Genomic DNA, 20,931 nt, shown 5'->3' with positions numbered 1-20,931 from the left:
GCCAATCTCCCCCGCTCCACCACCATCACCACCAGCAGCGGCAGAGAACTGGGAAGAAATGAGTTCTAGAATCAACCCACCACAGAAAGTGCTAGCAAGTGGAGTCACCAAGGAAATGCCAAAACACTCAGAGCCATGAGGACAAATCAGGTTGAAAATAGTACATTTAGTTTAAGTACGCATTTTAAAAAGTGTATTACTGGGAGGATACATTTGAAAATGTTTACAGCATTCATCACTGGGCAGTGAAATTTCAGATATTTACTTTATCCATAATTTTCAGAGTTGTTATGAGTACATGCATATATTTTACTAAGCAATTTTATGTATTAGGTGGCATATTTTTACAATCAGATAAAATACTTTCAGGAATTTATAATTTCATAGTATTAAAAACGAAAAAGCCCCCAAAGCATGTAAGCACATTATAATAACAATGACAAACAAAGCTCACATAGCACTTAAATACTCTTTTACATGTATTAACTCATTTATTCTTCAAAACAATCCTTTGAGGTAGTAGGTATTATTGTATCCACATTTTATAGTACAAAAATTAGAGAGGTTCAGTAACTTGCCAAATGTCACACAGGTAAGTAAGCAGAAGCTGATTCCCCTCCCCCCCGCAGGCAGTCTATTTTAGAGCCCATGTTTTTCACCACCACACTTTACTATCCCTGGTAATAACAGCCTATTCTAAAAATCAAAACAGCAAAACTAAGCGTTTCCTACCTCCTCCCTGCTTTGCAATGATCTCTCCTCTCTTCAGTGCATTACTTAGGATTTCTAAGGAAATCAGGAAGAAAAAAAAATTAGCCAAACTTCTCTATGGTTAATAAGAATTTGTTTATTACAGATTTCAGAGAAATACTACTAATTATGAAATTTAAAAAGGAAAGTGGGGGCAGGGGGTTGAGAAATACACATAGACAAGATCATTTTACTGGAAAATTGCAAAATCCTTGATAACGGGTCATGATGAGAGGAGCCCACATAGCTCCAAAGTGAGGCCCAGTTGGTAGAGCCATCTGGGAATGTGCCCAGCAAAGCCCATGTATACTCATGAAATGAAATTTGGAAAGTCAGAAGAACAAAAATGGAGCCAGTGGTCCAGACCCTCAGTACTCATAGACGAAAGTCTGCACTCACCCACACAGATCCAATCAGCATGTTAATATTATTCCTTAGCAAAACTAAAGCTACATTTACAGCCCCAAACCCTGCAAACCAGCAGCAAGTGCATGCAGTGCTAGAAATGTGACCTAGTTAACAAGCCGTGAACGGAAGGAGTTCAGCAAGCTAAGCCCACCAGCCCCACCTGGAAGGAGCTGAGTGTGAGGGTGACTAAGTGACAGACAAATCCTCAAAAAAATTAAAAACCCCAACACATTCAGCCCTCTAAGACAGAAAACACTGCTGCTTGCTTGCCAACAGTTCAAAGTTTGTGGAGTGCTGTTATTAGTGATCACTTTTAGAAGTTTATTCTCAGTCTTTCATTCTGTAGAGGAAACTTGGACTGTGCCATCCCCAACCTGGTCTTGAAGAAAGCTCGGTAACATGGACAATAGCCACTGGTCACATCAAGTATTATGGCCATGACCACAAAGAGATTAAACCCTATCCCACATCTGTTTCTAGTACTGCAACTGCCTGCTAGAGGAAGGAAGTGCACCAAAAATAATAGACCTCCATCCTGCCTGCAAACCCAGTACAGGACTTATTCTTCCATAAAGTCTATGATCCTGCTCAGCAGGCCCAAGCCTACTCTCACTTTCCTAAAACAGTACTTAGAACAAAAAACCAATTCTGGAAAAAGCCTTCACAATGGCTCCACCACTGATTTAAAGGACAAATTCTTTTCATGGGCACTCATTCACAGGTCTCCCTGCTCACTCCCAACTTGAATCTGTTCTTCCTGTCTCAGATAGACTGTCACCTCCAAGCCTCTACACCTGACACTGTCTAGCCTCCTATCTTCCAACACACCTTCTACCTACGCTGCACCCCCTTGGACACCAGCCCCTCCAGTTCAAGATCCAGGGCTCTTTCAGCAGCATGCCATCTAGGGCAGTGCTTTTTAAAATCCGAACACAGAAAATCATCATCTTTGTGTGGTGCTTACATGGCTGTCTAAGGGATCAGGAATCAACAACTCTTACCAGCTCCCTTGCTAAGCCACGTTGATATACTGACTTCCAGTGCTAACTAGAGCCACTCTTAGCATTGTCTCCTCAGCTGCACTATCTCCTCTCCTTCAAGGTCAAGAACCACATATTTATCTATAGCCCTGAAGCATCAAGTACAGTTGTTTGCACTAAGAACTGCCTTGACAGGAGAAAAGGGACACCGAGTAGCGAGGCGCTATACAAAGCAGCACCAAAATAATCGAACTGTCAAATAAACAACACAGAAAATTAAAATCAAGAACGGAATCTGGAAAACCAATCCAGGTAACTACTCTAAAAACCTGACAAATATTTTATTTGGTACAAAGACCTTTTATCTTAGTCTGATGATAAGTAGCAGTAAGGAAATCCAGACAAAGCCTTGTTCTTGTCACTTTGGGAGGCTTCAGTACAGATGACAAACTCAATCAGAGAGAAGGTGCCAAAGTAGCAAAAGGAACAAGGCCCACAGATGTATTTTTATCCAGGTCAGGACAGGAAGAGTTTCCTGTTGCCACATGAAGTAACCTCACCAGATCCACTGTGTCATCACAGAAGCACCACAGAACAGCAAAGGATTAAGGGTTCAGAGCAGAAAAAAGTGCTCTTAAGAACAGTTACATACCACATGTTCTTCTCACCACAGGTAGACACAAATTAGTATTTGCAGCCAAATGACAATAAATTTTTAAAAATATGTTTTGATTTATTGATTTCAAAGAGGAAGGGAGAGGGAGAGAGATGAGAGAATCATTGATTGGCTGCCTCCTGCACACCCCCTACCGGGGATCCAGCCCACAACCCAGGCATGTGCCCTTGACCAGAATCAAACCCAGGACCCTTCAGTCCGTAGGCCAATGCTCTATCCACTGAGCCAAACCGGGTAGGGCCAAACAACAATAAATTTTAAAACAATTTAAAAACACTATCATTTCAAACACAAAACCAAAGCCAGTCATGGAAATGAAAAACTTTTAACTGACCTAGTCATATACAAATTATAAACTCACTCCCAAATTCTAAAAGCTCTGGAATAATCTAGAATCATATCAAGTACAGGGGGGGTGGGGGGGTGGGGGGTGGGGATGTCTTTACTACCAGCCTAGTAAAATATGAGGAAGTCATTTAAGTTACCTAACCATAGACAGGAAAAAAGTGAAACAAGTCTCCATCAACAACAGTATCTACTCCGAATGAGTTTCTACTAGTTCCTGATCTTCATGAAGAACACAAAGACGAGGTCCTAAAAATAATGTACAGAATTAAGAATTATGTCTTGCCTGGCCTGTGTGGCTTGGTGGTTGAGCGTCAACCTATGAACCAGGAGGAGGTCACAGTTCGATTCCCAGACAGGGCACATGCCTATGTTAGAAGCTCGGTGCCTAGTGGGGGTCATGCAGGAGGCAGCTAATCCATGTTTCTCTCTCATCAATGTTTCTATCTTTCTATCCCTCCCCTCTCTCTAAAGATTAACATATTTAAAAAAAGGGCGGGGGAGGGGTTGGGGAGGAGGAGGAAGTGGCATCGGTTGCAGATGTCGCTGCGACCCACCGAGCTGCTTCTGAACATATGAGCTACTTCTGAACATACGGCGGCCTCCCAGTGCCCAACCCGGGCCTGCGCCGGAGCCCACGGCCAGCTTTGCTGCCCCCCCAAAAAAATTAAAAAAGAAAAGAAAAAAGAACCCTGTTCACTAATGTGCTGAATGATGACTCTTTCTAGGGCCTTCATAAAGTCTAATATAGTTCAGCTCATACAAACCAGACCCCAAAAAACTTAAAGTCCTCACACCCAGCCCATAGTGTCCCATAAAGACAAAGGCTGAGCGCTTTGAGGGTGTAACCTAGCAGTCTCTTATCTGCACCGGTGAGAAGCAGGTGAAGATGTTAGAGCAGGGGCAAATCCATGCTCTAAAATACCTTTGAGAGAAACAAACTTCTGAGTGCAACACACTAAAAAGGAGAATTAAGCTGACAGTAACAGAAAAACCTAAACTCAAAACAGGGGGAGATGTCCATGTAAAAGTAAAGAAGAAATTGCTTTGTAATTTAACTAAAACTATAATGAGTTTCTCTGCATTTAGGCAGGCCCAATACTTAAGGTCTTCCAACATTAGACAGCTTCTCTAGTTCACCGAGCTCTATCGCAAGGCATCAGAAAGCACACCATAACATTCTTGCTAAGTGGAATAGCATCCTGGACTAAGCAGACCTACACTCCACTTAGCAGGGCCTTGACAATCTCTACCAGAATAGAGCACCAGTTATGTAAGTACAGCAGTTTCAACTCCCACAGACAGCAAATATCTCATACCAATGTTAACAAAGAAGCCACCAGAAAAGACTAAAAGTAGTACTATACATAGCAATAAAAATTCAAAGACCAAAAGTTTTTTATCTAGGTCTAGAAAACATACAATTTTTTTGAAGACTAAGGAAGGAAACCAGCAGACTTTGCCTAAGAAAGAACCTCCAAAACCAGAGTGCTCCTGCACCTCCAGGGGGCTGACCCCGCCACCACGGGGGCCCCACAGGGCCTTTCTTACCCATTCCTCTGCCAAGGGGCTCTCCAAAGCTTCGAGACATTCCCATCTCGTTTCTGGCAAAGTCTCTTTCAAATCCTCCACCCATGCCACGCTCCATCTCTGTGGAAAAAAATATTACCCTAGGCCTTTCCAGGAATATCATTATATTTTAGACATTAACAAAACAAAAAACTCTTACAGACACTACAGCAGCCACCACCAAGTCAGTATATTTAGTTTTTCTATACAAAACCAACATTCATCCTTTATTCCTAAAAAAAAAAAGTCACCTCAAGTGAATCCCTGAAAGCAACCTACCTTACTCCATGAAGGACTAATTTACAACATCCATTACAGCCACACATGGGCACACCAAGCACCTGCTACTCGTAACTGACCTGGGGGACTGCAGAGCCCGTTGAGTCAAAGATAGGCTGCAAGAGAGCCTGTTTATGTACCAGCAGCAGCAGGTACTATTTCTGGCGCACTTGCCACATGCCCTGCCCTGCCCTGCGCTTAATGTGTGCTACTATTTCATGGAATCCTCACAACCAGCACCCCCCACCCCAATATTACCTTACACCACCTCTGCCCCTTTACAAAGAAACTGAGGCTCAAATGACTTCGTAACTTGACCAGGGTCACATTCCTGGTAAGGGGTGAGGCGAAGGTTGAAACCTAAACTTAATGTAAAAGCCCCTGCTGTAATACACAAGCACAGCCATTTATAAATAAATAAATAAATAAATAGACTAGAGGCCCCATGCACGAATTCATGCACCAGTGGGGCCCCTCGCCTGGCCTGCGGGATCGGGGTGAAACCAGCTCTCTGACATCTCCCAAGGGATCCCGGATTGCAAGAGGGCACAGGCCAAGGGCATAGGCCAGGCCGAGGGACCCCACTGGAGCACAAATGGGGCCGGGGAAGGATGCGAGAGGTTGGCCAGCCAGGGAGGGACAGCGGGAGGGCTCCAGGGTGTGTTGGCCTGTTTTGCTCAGTCCCGATGGGCCGGACCCCAGCAGCAAGCTAACCTACCAGTCAGAGTGTCTGCCCCCTGGTGGTCAAAGCACGTCATAGCGAGCAGTTGAAAGGCCTTAGCATATCATTAGCATATTACACTTTGATTGGTTGAACAGAGGACCAGACACTTAGCATATTAGGAGTGGTTCCATCTACATAATGGAATTTGGGTAACTTCATTTTTTTCTATGCTGACAGCAGGAGTATTTATTTTTTACAATGTCTTTTAAAAACAAAGGCCTTACTACCCCAAACTCCACCCTCTGGGAACGGAAACTAATGTCCCTGGTGTAACTGCTGTCAGTGTGGACACTGAGCTACTTGTATATTCTAAAGCAGCGGCTGCCAACCTTTCAGACATCACAGGACCACTGGCTGGTGACAGCTGTTCTAGACGGTCTTTACACCGTATGCTTTAAAACAACAGAAAACCCTTTTGACTAGAAACTTGCAAAATAATAATAATAATAAATAAAAAATGCAAATTACTTTTTCTCCTTCCCATATTGAGAGGTCCTTGAAAAATCTAGTTTATTATCTTGCTCCCTAGAAATATCAGGTAGACAGGTGCTATTTGAAGGACATCTTTTACTGCCCAACTACAAAATAATGGCTATATCCTTATGATTTCCATTGGAAGGAGGCTAGAATTGGTATGGAAATCCAACAGTTTTGGCAATGGTGGACTTTATATTCATAGTTTGAATCAACCAAAATGAATCCCATAGATTGGTGGCATGCTATCTGCTGGAAATGTAGGTAACTTGTCCAAGCCTGTGTCTGGTGGGCAAAAAGAAATCCCAGAGTGGCCTATAACAGATGGAGTTCTCCAACACTATTTTAATCCCTATCATAAGCCTATGAAGAAGGCAGCACCCATCCCCTTTCAGATAAGAAAGTCATATGCAGGCATTAATGCATTGTTAAAGGCCTCAGAACTAATCTTCCCAACTGTCAACAGGCCACAGAATTCAGGAAACCCTGTGTGAAGTCCAATGTACTCAGAGAGAGAGAGCGCGGGGGGGGGGGGGGGGGGGGATTTTCACTGCCAAATACTGCATCAAATCAGTCATTATTTGATATGTGATTACCTTTCAATTAAAAATTTTTACATCCATTCTACCAAGATTTAACAATCTACTGGTTGGCCCCAAAAAGCTGATTAATTTCTAATCTGTTATCAGCACCCGTGACCATAATACTAGTATATATGCATTATAGTCATCAACTAAACATTAAATTAAATCTGAAACATCTTCAATTTTTTTCTAGTGATTAAAACTTCCCTTGGATCCAGCACCCAAGGGATCTAGAGTCGATCCCACCAAATTAGAACACAGTTCAAATGTAAGAAGAAAGGCTCTGTTCTCTACTGTAGAGAATGGAGGTAGACTCAAGTATCTATACCTCAGAACATCCAAGAACACAACCTAAGAACACATCCGCCACTGTTTGACTCTCCACAAGAATCAGCACTTTAAAGCTTTAATCACCAGACTCAAAACTAACTGCAGCATTCCAGCTGCCAGGTCATCAAGGACTTTATCCATCTGGCTCAGCACAGCCCCCACTCTGTTCCCAACTACTTCTAAATCATTTCAGTCCACTCAGAGTAACAACCTAAATCCTCTTTCTAATGACTCATCTACTCTGAATAAACACTTTATCAAGCCAAATTTCTCCAACTTTTATTTTTATTAAACATCCCAGGCACACATAAGCCACAGGCAAGCCTGAGAACACACCGGCAGCACAGACCTTTGTCCTTTCATTCCTAACTCATGGTGAGGGCCTTCCTACATCTTTTTTCCCACCATGAAGAACACTTTACTCATCGGGACATCGTTTTCCAGTTGACATGTGATGTCTATCCTAGTAATGTATGATTGCGCTATATATCGCCCCAATATCCATTACTACAGACCAGCAAAGAAAGGTTTAACCCCAGATCCTTAATGGCTTCCCATTCCAAGGAATTTTATGTGTATAAAGGAAGCAGTGTTCCCACAGGCAAGGTCAGAGTCTACCAAAACCCAGAGGATTTTAAAAAGATAGATTGCAGGTTTCTCTCGGCACACTCAACAGCCCTGCTAGTGAGGGAGGCTGCTTAAAGCCAGTGCTAGGGGCAATTCTAAAAGGCAGGATTGCAGCATATTAAAGAGTCAGACTCTGGAGCCAGAAAGCCTGGGTCCACCATTGCTAGCCATGTAACCCAAGGGCAAGTCACTCTCTGGGCCTCAGTTTCTGCTTAAATGGGGATAACAGTACCTACACATCATGTGGTTCTTGCAAAAACTAAATGACACAACACACTGTCATTATAATTAATATTATCATTATAGTTCTATTACGAGGTCGGAAGGGCTGTAAGATTTGAATGATAGTACACAAAAATTTGTGTTATGTAAAAACTAAATTAATGCTTCTGCTTATAACTCAAGAATCATCAGGGCAAATGATAAAGAACTCATCAGTCCAGCACTCTAGGGGAAACACAAACTTCATAAAAATGCTAAAGAAACTAATCCCTTACACTTGGAGACCATTTTAAAGGGTGCAAAACGTAAGCAGAGGTATCTACATGATGCTTGCTAGTGTTGCAGGCAATAAGATAGCTTTAAATTTTTACTGAACTATTACTGGAGAAGATTCAGAACACAGGATGTCTCAAGAGTTTAGTGACTAAGAGAATAAAAACCTACCATTATGACTAGCTTCTAAAACTACAAACTTACAGTTTTACTGATATTTAAGGCAATTCAAAGACATTTGATTTGGTAGAAAAGTGGAAGGGGAGAATAATGTATTAAAAATGGGTCTACTGCCTAAAGGTCACACAAGACCCAATAGCCAGCAAAGAGCAAGAGGCAAGCAGGAAGGCAACACTTGTCTTACCGTTTATCCTGCCCATGTTCATCCCAGATCCAAATCGACCCATGTTTTCCATACCACCACCAAAGGGACCCTCCATGCCTGAAAGAGAATACACATTTCAGCACCATCCCTATGAGACTGCTTAGACTGATTAGGAAAAGAAAACGGTTTTCACAAGTTTCATTTGGGCATATTTTATTTTCTGCCAGGAACTTGCTTACCAAGTTTATGGACTTTTAGAAAAAACAAATGTTAGTGCTCCTTGCTTAAAAATCAGCACCCTCAAAAAAGCTGATCTGATCCACCCCTTCCATGAATCACAAACAAACAGAGGTCCAGAGAGATGAAGTGATTTGCCCAAAGACACAGAGCCAGTAAGTAAGAAACCCAGAACCAAAAGCCAAGGCACCCATGGGAAGAAAGGACAGGTTAATTTCAAGACTTAAACTTTTTTGAAGTCAAAGTAAAAGTAAAAATTTCATGCAGGGCTTAAGAGAAACAAATAGGAAAAAAGAGAGAAAACAATAACTAAAAGGGATTACATTTGTACTTTATTTTAAATTTCTTACCTCCCATTTTATTTATTCCAAATCCTATGCCTTCCATTCCCATTCCTTAAAAAGAAAAAGTCAATGCAAATTAAAATTATGTCGAAGCAGTAACATTTGAACTTAAAAAACCACAACACACACACACACAAGAAATTCTAAACCAGCAAATGTATAAATACCACTGATTATGAATATTTTAATTGTCAAGAAAAGGGGAGGTGGTGGGGGTGCCATTTCAACTGTCAAACCATCACATTCCCCAAAAAGTATTTAAGCCTTTAACAAAATAATCACCACATGACTCAAAATTATGTAGGATTCACATAGTTTAACAAAATGCTCAAGACAGACAGTTTTAAACATGAAATCTAATTATAAGATACAGACTAGGTAACATTCATTAGAGACTTATTTTAGGGAGAAGTATATTTAAAAATCTCTTTGAAAGGTAAAATTCTGTAAGTCAGGGGTGGGGAACTTTTTTCTGCCAAGGACCATTTGGATATTATAACATCATTCACGGGCCATACAAAAGTATCAACTTAAAAATTAGCTTGCTATATTTGGTCAAACATTTAATTAATTCACCCCGAATGCCTTGGCAGGGCCAGACCAAATGATTTAGAGGGCCTTATACGGTCCTGGACAGACATTCCCCACTCCTGCTCTAAGTAAAAAGCAGTTCCTAGTAACACTGAGGTTTCCCTCCCCCAACCCAAGCCGCCTTTCCTCTTAGGTATCAGGTAGGACGGTGTGGTGGTCAGATTAGTAGAGCCTCTCTGAGGGGCTGACCCAGGCCTTAGGTAGGCCCCAGAGTTTAAGCTGAAAGATAAGGAATATAAAGAACTGATAATAGCAAGGTAGAGGCGCACCCATCTTGAAATTCAAAGGATTTCAAGAAAGACTTAAGTCGGAAGTCATAAAAATATTTAATAGTATATAAATGCCTCACTGCACAGAAATGAAAATGCTGTTTAAAGTTTGTTCTACACACCAAAGCCTTTATTCATTAGCTATTTCTTACCTTCTTTGAACAAAAACAAAACTGTGCATCACATGTCCTGTGGCCTACAATAACTATGCTGTCATGTAATGAGGCCCCCCAGGCCTTTTAGCATCCATCAATGCCCCTACCTCTAGAAAACATATCAACACCAAGGCCTGAGCCCAAGGGCGTCTGAGTAATAGACTGTGGCAGTGCTGTGGTCCCATGATCAGGAGACCTACAGTCTCTGTCACTAACCGATAGTGTGACCTTGAGCAAGACCAACTCTCTGGCTTGCCTCCTTTTATTGACTAGCTTAACTATGTCAGCTCAGAAGGTTATGCAAGGATAAAATGCTAAGGTATGATGGCTTTAGGGGGGAAAAGGATTCAATTTAGGAAAAATAAAAAAAAGCAGGGGCCCTGGCTGGTTTGCTCAATGGTTAGAGAGCCAGTCTGTGGGCCAAACGGTTGCAGGCTTGATTCCTGGCCCTAACTGGGGCATGTGCAGGAGGCACCAGTCAATGTCTCTCTCTCACATCAATATTCCTCTCTCCCCGTCCCTCCCTCCCTCCCACGCTCTCTCTAAATATCAGAAAAAATATCATAGGGCAGTGATGGTGAACCTTGTGAGCTAGGCATGTCAGCATTTTAAAAAACCCTAACTTAACTCTGGTGCCATGTCACATATAGAAATTTTTTGATATTTGCAACCATAGTAAAACAAAGATTTATATTTTTGATATTTATTTTACATATTTAAATGCCATTTAACAAAGAAAAATCAACCAAAAAAATGAGTTCGCGTGTCACCTCTGACAAGCGTGTCATAGGTTCACCATCACTGTCCTAGGGTGAGGCTTAAAAAAAAAACTAAAAGAGGGAACTCTGTCCCAATTAAATCCTTATTCCTTTTAAACTACTCAATGTCCAATTATCTCAATAACTAGAGGCCCGGTGCACGAAATTCATGCACTGTGTGTGTGTGTGTGTGTGTGTGTGTGTGTGTGTGTGTGTCCCTCAGCCCAGCCTGTACCCTCTTCAATCTGGAACCCCTCGGGGAATGTCCAACTGCCGGTTTAGGCCCCATCCCATAGGGATGGGGCCTAAACCGGCAGTCGGACATCCCTCTCACAATCCAGGACTGCTGGCTCCCAACCACTCGCCTGCCTGATTGCCCCTAACTGCTTCTGCCTACCAGTTTGATGACCCCCTAACCACTCCTCTGCCATCATGATCGATGCCTAACTGCTCCCCTGCCAGCCCAGTTGCTCCCAAATGCCCTCCCCTGCAGGCCTGGGTTTCCGCCCCCCCCCCCCCCAACTACCCTCCCCTGCCGGCCCGGTCACCCCTAACTGCCCTCTCTTGCTGGCCTGATCGCCCACAACAGCCCTCCCCTGCCGGCCCGGTCACCCCTAACTGCCCTCTCTTGCTGGCCTGATCGCCCACAACAGCCCTCCCCTGCCGGCCATCTTGTGACCATATGGGGGGTGGCCATTTGTGCAAGTGCATGACAGTGAATTTGCATATTACCTCTTTATTATATAGGATTATTTTAATTATATATTGTTAATAACTTTACACTCCCCATAAGTCTCCAATCAAGGTACACTGTAATTCTCACCTGCAGGTCCTATGTTTCCCATGCCAATGCCTTTATTTAGGTGATTGGCATCGATAGGCTGCCCTCCTGGTCCTAACCCCATGCCAATACCACCAAGTCCATCTGAAAGGAAAAGAGAAAATCAGAAGTGTAAATTCCACTAACTTAGAATAAACCATGACTCTCAAAAGCAAAAGAGTCATAACTGTCAAGCTCCATTTCCATCCACCTCTACAACAAACACAGGTTCTAATCCGTAACTCAACAGTTGTACACGTAAGAGCTCTCCTTTTTAAGGCTAACCTTTTACAGATCAGTTTGTGATATGTAGAAAGGCGCAACTAAAAATCAGTTCACTTCAAAGTTACAGAGAACTGTGAACAGCTCACACAGTAAAAATTGTGAGCACCTATTTGTTTCCCTAAATAAAAAGGCAACTCAAGCCCTGGCCATTGTGGCCCAATGGTTAAAGTGTCACCCCGAGCACCTAAGGATTGCAGGTTCAATCCCAGCCCTAATCAGGCACATGTGGGAGGCAACCAATCAGTTTCTCTCTCCCTGCCCCTTCCACTTTCTCTTAAAAAAAACACACAACAGAAAAGGGTGAGGATTAAAAAAAAAGAGGGCAACTCAAGACATTAGGTGGCAAGTCTGACAAATATGCCCACTTCCACCTGCCAATCTCTACCCACAAAGCTTCCTAACCCATGGATTAATACCCAGCCCATCCTCAAGTCCACAAACAGGGACCCAAGAATACAGGCTGGTCTTAAAAGAGCAAACAAGGTTTGCCCTGACTGGGTGGCTTGGCTGGTTGGAGTGTCATTCTGTACACCAAGAGATTGCAAGTTTGACTCCAGATCAGGAAACATACCTAGGTTACAGGCTCAATCCCCAATCGGGGCACATATAGGAGGGAAGCAATTGATGTTTCTCTCTTTAAAATCAATAAAAATAGCCTGGCTGGTGTGACTCAAATTGGTTCAGCATCATCCCAGACCCCAAGAAGGCCACTGGTTTGATTTCTGGTCAGTAGCGGACGTGTAGGAGGCAGCTGATAGATGTTTCTCTCTATCAATGTTTCTATCTCTCTCCCTTCCTCTCTTAAAAAAAAAAAAATACCTTAGCTGGTTTGGCTTAGTGGATAGAGCACCAGCCTCAAGACTGACGGGTCCTGGGTTCAATTCTGACCAAGCGCACATGCCCAGGTTGCGGGGCTCAATCCCCAGTAGGGGGGGTTCAGGAGGCAGCCAATCAATGATTCCCTCTTATCATTGATGTTTCTATCTCTCCTCTCCCTCTCTGAAATCAATAAAAGTATTTTAAATAATAAAAATATTTAATTAATAAAATCAATAAAAATTTTAATTTAAGAATAGTCAATAAGACCTGAGATAGTGTAAGACACTTGCAGTGCTCTAGTGCTCTAGTTGACCATGGTCTGAGGCTTAAACCAAGAACAAGCAACTGTTTTTTAAATGGAAAAAGGTTCATTAGAAAGGGGGATGGAGGAGATAAAAGGGCATGGGGGTATAAATGGCAATAAAAAGAGACTTGACGGAGGTGTTGAACACACAATACAATGTACAGATGATGATTATAGAACTGTACACCTGAAACCTATATAATTTTATTAACCAATGTCACCCTCACAAAAAAAAACCTGACAGTGTTCCCAAGTGTTTAATCTGATTAGCATCCCTCTGTTTTTAAATTGCAGAGAAACAGCAGCAGGAAATCACCAAGGTTACTTACTCCCCAATTACTGATGACTTCCAAGTCAACCCTCAGAAATGTGCTCAGAGACCAAAAAGCCTTGGATAATGGGCTCCCTGGGGCCCAGTGCCTGCCTGCCAAAGTTGCCAATCAGCACCACCCCCGTCACCCTGCAGAAAGTCAACAAGAGCCACCCCCCCTTGACCCTGGATGACCACTGCAAATGATCACACTGGTTATGACAAAAGAAATGTGGTCCTTCAATAAATATTAACTTTCAATAGATAAGCCAATTCTTATTCTTGAAGTCATTGACTTCCCCTCAATATCTGCCTCTATTATGCTTCTGTAACCATGAACTGCAAAAGCACACAAAAGTTAGCATTCTAGTCTCTGAGGGCTGGGCATCAAACTTAAGTCACTGCTCCAGACTGTAGGCACTGGCTGGCACTCCAACAGCCCCACCCCAATTGCCTTATCTGGTAAGAAGTCCTCCCTAGCAAAGCATAAGCAGTTCCCACCCTCACCCACCTCATCCTTCCCAGTCTTCCATCAACACACTAGCCTGGGTCTGCACTGCTGATTTCCCAACCCTCATGCTACAACAGTAGCTGTCTGTGCCAAGGCTCAGCTTTCCCCTGTGGGCTTGCCAGATGAAGTGCCGGACTTCATTAATGTATGCCATTTCCATCTATGCAGTGACCTATCAACTAGCCTTCCCCATTGTAACACAGATTTTTACCTGGATATTGCAAATTACCCTATATAAAAATTTTGATTGATGCACTTCACATACAATAACATTCATCAATTTAGAAAGTAAAGCTCAAGTATTTTTAGTATATATAGAGTTATGCAATTACCACTATCTAAATTAGTACATTTTCATCACCCCAAAAAGACATCCTATCCCCATTAGCAGTCACTCTCCCAGCCCCTGGCAACCACTAATCTACTTTCTGCCTATAGACTCACCTGTTCTGGATGTTTCCTATAGATGGGAATCAAGTCTCATCCATACTATAACATGTATTGGTACTTTGTTCCTTTTTATGGCTGAGTAATGAATGTTCCATTGTATGAATTTACCATTGTATTTCCCCACTGATCAGTTAAAATTATGCTGCTATGTATGAACATCCATGTATGAATTTTGCAAGATAACATGGCACAAATTCAAAGAGTCATTGTAGTTTTCTGGTTAATATAAATCAAATTCAAAATCTCAACCATAATAAATGAGACACTTACGGGGAAGTTGTTGTGGACGCTCAGGAGGGAAAAAATCTCCCTTTGGTAAGGCCCTCTCATCCTGAAAGAGAAAGTAAATATATCTTAGTATTCCTAGAAGACTGTTGGCAACAGCAAAAGACAGGAATAACACCCATCAACAGACGACTAGTTTAATAAATGATGAGACACCCTCACCATAGAATACCATGCACGTATCAAAAAAAGCCTGGAGCCGAACCGGTTTGGTTCAGTGGATAGAGCGTCAGCCTGCGGACTCAAGGGTCCCAGGTTTGATTCTGGTCAAGGGCATGTACCTTGGTTGCGGGCACATCCCCACTGGGGGGGCGTGCAGGAGGCAGCTGATCTATCTCTCTCATCGATGTTTCTAACTCTCTATCCCTCTCCCTTCTTCTCTGTAAAAAAATCAATAAAATATATTAAAAAAAAAAAAAAAAAAAAGCCCGGAGCCCTGGCCGGGTTGCTCAGTCGATTAGAGCATCATCCCAATACACCAAGGCTAGGGGTTCGATCCCCAATCAGGCACATACAAGAACCAACCAACTGCCCGGATGGTGTTGCTCAGTGGTTAAGCGTCAACCTGTGAACCAGGGTCATGGTTCAATTCCCAGTCAAGGCACATGCCTGTGTTGCTGACTCAATCCCCTGTGCAGGAGACAGCCAATCAATGATTCTCTCTCATCATTGATGTTTCTATCTCTCCCCCTCTCATTTCCTTTCTGAAATCAATAAAATATATGTTTTTAAAAAAAATCAACCAGCCCTAACCAGCTTGGCTCAGTGGATAGAGCGTCGGCCTGCGGACTGAAGAGTCCCAGGTTCGATTCCGGTCAAGGGCATGTACCTTGGTTGCGGGCACATCCCCAGTAGGGGGTGTGCAGGAGGCAGCTGATCCATGTTTCTCTCTCATTGATGTTTCTGACTCTTTATCCCTCTCCCTTCCTCTCTGTAAAAAATTAATAAAATATATTTTTAAAAAAATCAACCAATAAATGTATAAAAAGTAATAAAATAAATCTTTCTCCCTCTAAAAAAAAAATCAATGAAAAGTTTAAATTCCAAAACAATCTTTTTTAAAAAAAGGAGTATTTCTTGCTAAGAGGAAAGGATTAAAATATACACTCAGATGTATAATGTGGGGATGGACAGGACCTGGATATGAAGCAAAAGCAAGACTCACATTACCTTTTTCATGCTTTTGAAACACATGAACCAATTTTTCTTTGGCTTGTATAGAAATTTTAAAAATCTTTATTGTTGAGTCTTACAGATGTTCCCCCCACTTAGCAATTATCTATTTTTTTTAAAACTGAACAATTAAAAAAACAAACTCCTTTACAATTCCTTTTATTTTCTTCCTGAATGTGAGTGCTAACTACCTTGCCCTCACCATGTTCTAATCATGCTTGTATTAACCATTGTCTTTGGCACAGCCATAGCAAGGCTAATTGAAGCACTTCAACAAAACTTTAAAGGCTGTCTGAACGAAGACTTAATTAGGTTCACAACAGATATAATACTAACAAAACATACTGAGAACTGAAAACCCAGGGTACATAATTATTCCTTAAAATTGATCACTTGCTCAAGCAGGATACTCAACTGACCTCCTGACCCTGTCAATTAGCCAACTACACAAATAATAATATATCTGAAACTAGAGGCCCCATGCACGGCATGTGTGCACTGGTGGGGGGAGTGGCCTGCGAGGAGTGCTGCTCATCCAGGTCAGCAGAGCGATGCTTCCACTGTGGGAGCGCACTGACCACCAGGGGGCAGCTCCTGCGCTGAGCATCTGCCCCCTGGTGGTCAGTTCACGTCATAACACCTGGTCAACCTGTCGTTCAGTCGCTGGGCTTTTTTATTGTCCTATATAATAAAAGGCTAATATGAAATTGACCAAATGGCAGAATGACCGGTCGCTATGATGCACACTGACCACCAGGGGGCAGAGGCTCAGCCAGAAGCCGGGCTTGTGACTGGCAGCTAAGGACCCCTTGGGGGATATCTGTGGGGAGTGGGTCTAAGCTGGCAGGCAGACATCCCCCGAGAGGTCCCGGACTACAAGAGGCACAGGCCGGACTGAGGGACCCCTTCCCCCAGTGCATGAATGTTGTGTACCGGGCCTCTAGTATAGGTTAGGACAGGAAGAGCTGCATGAGCAAAGGTTACTTCTGTCATACATGTGCTCACTATTTTAACTTAAACCAGCGATTTTCAACCTTTTTCATTTCATGGCACATAAAATAATTACTAAAATTCTGCGGCATGCCAAAAAATTTATTTTTCACCCATCTGACAAAAAAAAGGGTACACTTTTGATTCATTCACATCGAACAGATACTGTTGTGTTGGCTGTCATTTTTTTTATTTGACAATCTAAAGGAAGAGGTTTGTTGAAAGGGGGTGGGGGAGGACAGGAAGAAATTAACCAAAGAACTTATATGCATATATGCATAACCCATGGACACAGAAAAAATAGTGTGGTAGGCTTTGGTGGGGTGGGGGTGAGGGTATGGGAGGGGGGACTGATGGACTGGTGCAGAATAGAGGGGGTCAATGGGGGAACAAAATCTGTAATACTTTCAACAATAAAGATAAATTTAAAAATAAATAAGAGGTCCGTGCCCCTGACTATATAGTCAGGTTTTAGATATATTCTATTATTATACACCTGAAATTTATATAATTTTATTAACAAATATCACCCCAATAAATTCAATAAAAATAAATAGGTATTGCATGTTTTAAAAATTATTGTGGCACACCAGTTGAAAATCACTGACTTAGACTGATCATAAATAATGGCTGTGCATGCACTATTAATAATTCTATGTTTTTGCTACACTTGAGTGTATTTTAGAGAACCTATTAACTTACCATTTTCACGTGCATTGGTCTATCAAATAGCAGTTGTCCATTGAACATAGCTGTTATTAAAATTAAGGCAATTTCTTACAATTCTAAAAACATGCACGGCAGGAAAGAAACAGATAAGAGAAAAATAATCCAAATGCTACCAGTCCCTCTAGTAATGAAGAGCAATTTTGATTCCTCATTACACTTTCAAGTAATTGTATCTGGTTCTCAAGTCAGCATAAAAGGAACAATAAATAAAGCTCATTCAAGGGGGAAATAAGTAAACCTCAGCTTGCAACGTAAGAGTTATGCACTTATGAGATAGTGTAGAAGCTCTAAGTGCAGAGCTTCATTCATACAACTTTACACTTCTCACCAAACCATCCTCTTAAGCACTGGCATCAGTTTTCCGTACGCGTCCAATGAGCCAAGTATCCTAACATTTTAGAAGTACCATGTTTTCTGGGCAAAATACTGTGACAGTCTTGCCTGCATTTAGTGACTGTGTTCCTGTGTGGTAGTCTCCATCGTGGCTACAAAAATGTAACTCTAGGGTAAGAGCCTATGGTGAGAGAGAGAAATGCTTCTTACAGAATGATGTCAATCTACTGGAAATAGGGCCCTGCAAAGGCTTATATAAGAAATAACCGGCCTAGTAGGAGATGTGCAGGAGGCAGCTGATCGATGTTTCTGACTCTCTATCTCTCTCCCTTCCTCTCTGTAAAAAAATCAGTAAAATATATTAAAAGAAAAAAAAGAAATAACCAGCCCTGACCGGTTTGGCTCAGTGGCTAGAGCATCGGCCTGCAGACTGAAGGCTCCCAGGTTTGATTTCCGTCAAGGGCATGTATCTTGGTTGCGGGCACATCCCCAGTGGGGAGTGTGCAGGAGGCAGCTGATCGATGTTTCTCTCTCATCGATGTTTCTGGCTCTCTATCTCTCTCCCTTCCTCTCTGTAAAAAATCAATAAAATATATTTTTAAAAAAACAAAACAAAAAGAAATAACCGAATTTTTCTCCAGTGGCACATTCATTGGGCTTCCCATTTCAAACCAGACTCCTCTAAAAAGAAATCATTGGGAAAGACCACTTATGAGAATGTGCCTACTTTCTAACCAGCCTTTTATCTACACAGGATTAGATCAATTCCATTACAGAGAACTTTTCCAATTCCACAGAAATACATTCCCTCTAGTCACTCAGGAAACAGAAATATGCAAAGTTAACCATTTCCCCACACAAGCCTCTATTAACATTTAGACAAACTGTTCTCCAAGAGCTGAATTCCAATAAAAGGATACATATAGCTTGCACAGCTTCAATGGACTGTTCAAAAGTAACAGTGCCTATTCCACGACTTTTTCCATCTTTATCCTCAAGAATGTCTGCCCGGACCACCACACCAGCCATACTAAAAACTTCCTTCAGTTTCTTCCAGCCAACTTTATAATCCAGCTAATCAAGGAAGGGGGAAGAAAATCTCAATGTAGACATCTTAAGAAAAACATCATTTGTATTACATGCATTCAACATGCTTTGGTTGGAGACAAGCATTAGAAAAACATATCACAAAAACTTATGAACTGCAGTAAAATTTACCAAATAGGATTATAAAGTCTGGCCTTAACTGCCATTTACTGTCTCTTCTCTGAAGAACAGCTTAAAATCACCTCATACATTTCAAAGTAATGCTTTTTTTAAACTTTAAAAAAAAGGCTCCCCAGAATGTATCGTTACCCTCCCCTCCCCACTTTCTTTTGTAAAAAATATTTCCCTTTGCAAATGACAAAGGCATTACCATTTATCCCAGACACAAGAGGGAGTGTCAGTACATAATCTCTGCTCAGAAACTTTTTCATCCTGCACCTAACTAAACCCACCAAGAATGCAGACTCAGCCACCACTTTTGTAATAAACAACAGTAACTACCACCCCCATGGGACCTCAGTCAAACCTGTAACTTATGACTGCGGTGGTCATTAGGGAACAAAGCCTAACCCCAAGGCTGATTTCTTTAACATAAATCAAGAATATAACGTAACCCTCTCATAAGTTTTTCTTCTCAAACATCAAACCTACTTTTATAACACATTGATAAGACTGTTTCATAAAATTCTGATTTTTTTTTCTACATCAAACACTGTTTCATTTACTTACATTTGCTACAAATACTGTGCTTCCAAGTCTTCCAGCCTGTAATGCATGGATAATCTCATTTGGGATGTTAGGATTATTTAGGATACTGGGTGGGATATTAATCATTCCTGGGCCACCTGGTCCCATACCCATCCCACCAGTCGTAGCCATCACCTTTTGCATTGCTCTCCTGGCATGTTCACCATCAGGATCCTAAAACGAGCACAGAAGTGTTACATTTAACTGACCCAGTGGCAACTAAATGCATGCTCGCACTGTAAGCGATATCCCCAAAATTTCAGAAATTGAGAGGTAATTTGGAAAGCATTTCTCAAAATTTTTAACAAATTCAAATGAATTAAATCACCAGGCCAGGAAGAATCCCAGCCAAAGGAACAAGGAAGAAAGAAAGGATGTAAAATTTAGCTCTCAACTAAACTAAGTAAATAATAAAAATAAAGGGGGAAGGGAGGTGACCCAATTAGCTGACATAATCTACAACTTCCAGATCTTGCCAATGCTTGTTATAGCTGACACTGATTCAATGGGATTTTATCATTCCTGCTAACCCCATCAGTGCATTTTCCAAAAGTTTGAAAACACCCCTCTAGATCACCATCTTTCACATTATTCAGGCATCTGACTCCTATGTAAAGTCTGGACAGGTCTTTAAAGCTCTGGTATTGACACTATTCTTAAACTCTGCCTTTTTCCGTATCACCTCCAACACACAAGAGAACTTAAACCCTACCACAATTTCCTCCCTGAGCTCTGAATATACTGATCTTCCTCCAAGAAGAACAGATTTAAAAAAAGTCAAGGAGGGCCCTGGCCAGTGTGGTTGGAGCATCATCCTGTACACCAAAAGGTGGAGGGTCATTCTCCAGTTGGAGAGCTTGTGAGGCAACCAATCAATGTTTCTCTCTCACATCAATGTTTCTCATCTCTCTCTCTCTCTTACTCTCTCCCCATCTAAGTAAAAATCAATAAAACATATCCTCAAGTAAGGATTGAAAAAGAAAGCGGAGGGACTGAATTAATAAAAATAAAATCTAAAAAACCCTATTCCTCAAGGGAGAGAAGGTATTTGATTTGGATTAGATATGCAAGAGGATTTGAGTCATGACAAACTCAATTTAAAAAAGAAAAAAAGCTGAAACCGGTTTGGCTCAGTGGATAGAGCATGATCGGCCTGCGGACTGAAAGGTCCCAGGTTTGATTCCAGTCAAGGGCATGTACCTTGGATG

At 41.8% G+C, this 20,931-nt stretch overlaps 1 protein-coding gene across 11 annotated transcripts in view; it reads right to left on the bottom strand.

Moving 5' to 3' along the window:
• The window catches only part of HNRNPM (heterogeneous nuclear ribonucleoprotein M), a 47,307-nt gene that overhangs the window by 5,160 nt on the left and 21,216 nt on the right, over nucleotides 1-20,931 (bottom strand). For 2 of the 11 annotated variants that reach the window (XM_081093324.1, XM_081093329.1), the window contains 10 exons: nucleotides 19,859-19,897; nucleotides 19,706-19,741; nucleotides 18,850-19,003; nucleotides 17,570-17,619; nucleotides 14,690-14,750; nucleotides 11,744-11,845; nucleotides 9,154-9,198; nucleotides 8,606-8,683; nucleotides 4,711-4,809; nucleotides 733-786 (listed from right to left, as the gene is read on the bottom strand). In XM_081093324.1, coding sequence (XP_080949450.1) covers nucleotides 733-786; nucleotides 4,711-4,809; nucleotides 8,606-8,683; nucleotides 9,154-9,198; nucleotides 11,744-11,845; nucleotides 14,690-14,750; nucleotides 17,570-17,619; nucleotides 18,850-19,003; nucleotides 19,706-19,741; nucleotides 19,859-19,897 — 718 coding nt within the window. Of the gene's footprint in view, nucleotides 1-732; nucleotides 787-4,710; nucleotides 4,810-8,605; nucleotides 8,684-9,153; nucleotides 9,199-11,743; nucleotides 11,846-14,689; nucleotides 14,751-17,569; nucleotides 17,620-18,849; nucleotides 19,004-19,705; nucleotides 19,898-20,931 lie in introns of all 11 variants that reach the window. The other 9 variants (XM_081093321.1, XM_081093326.1, XM_081093319.1 and 6 more) reach the window with 5 other exon arrangements.

This window comes from Myotis nattereri (assembly GCF_964212035.1).
Source record: "Myotis nattereri genome assembly, chromosome: 5".
Classification (NCBI taxonomy): domain Eukaryota; kingdom Metazoa; phylum Chordata; class Mammalia; order Chiroptera; family Vespertilionidae; genus Myotis; species Myotis nattereri.
This window is presented reverse-complemented; position numbering and strand designations above follow the sequence as displayed.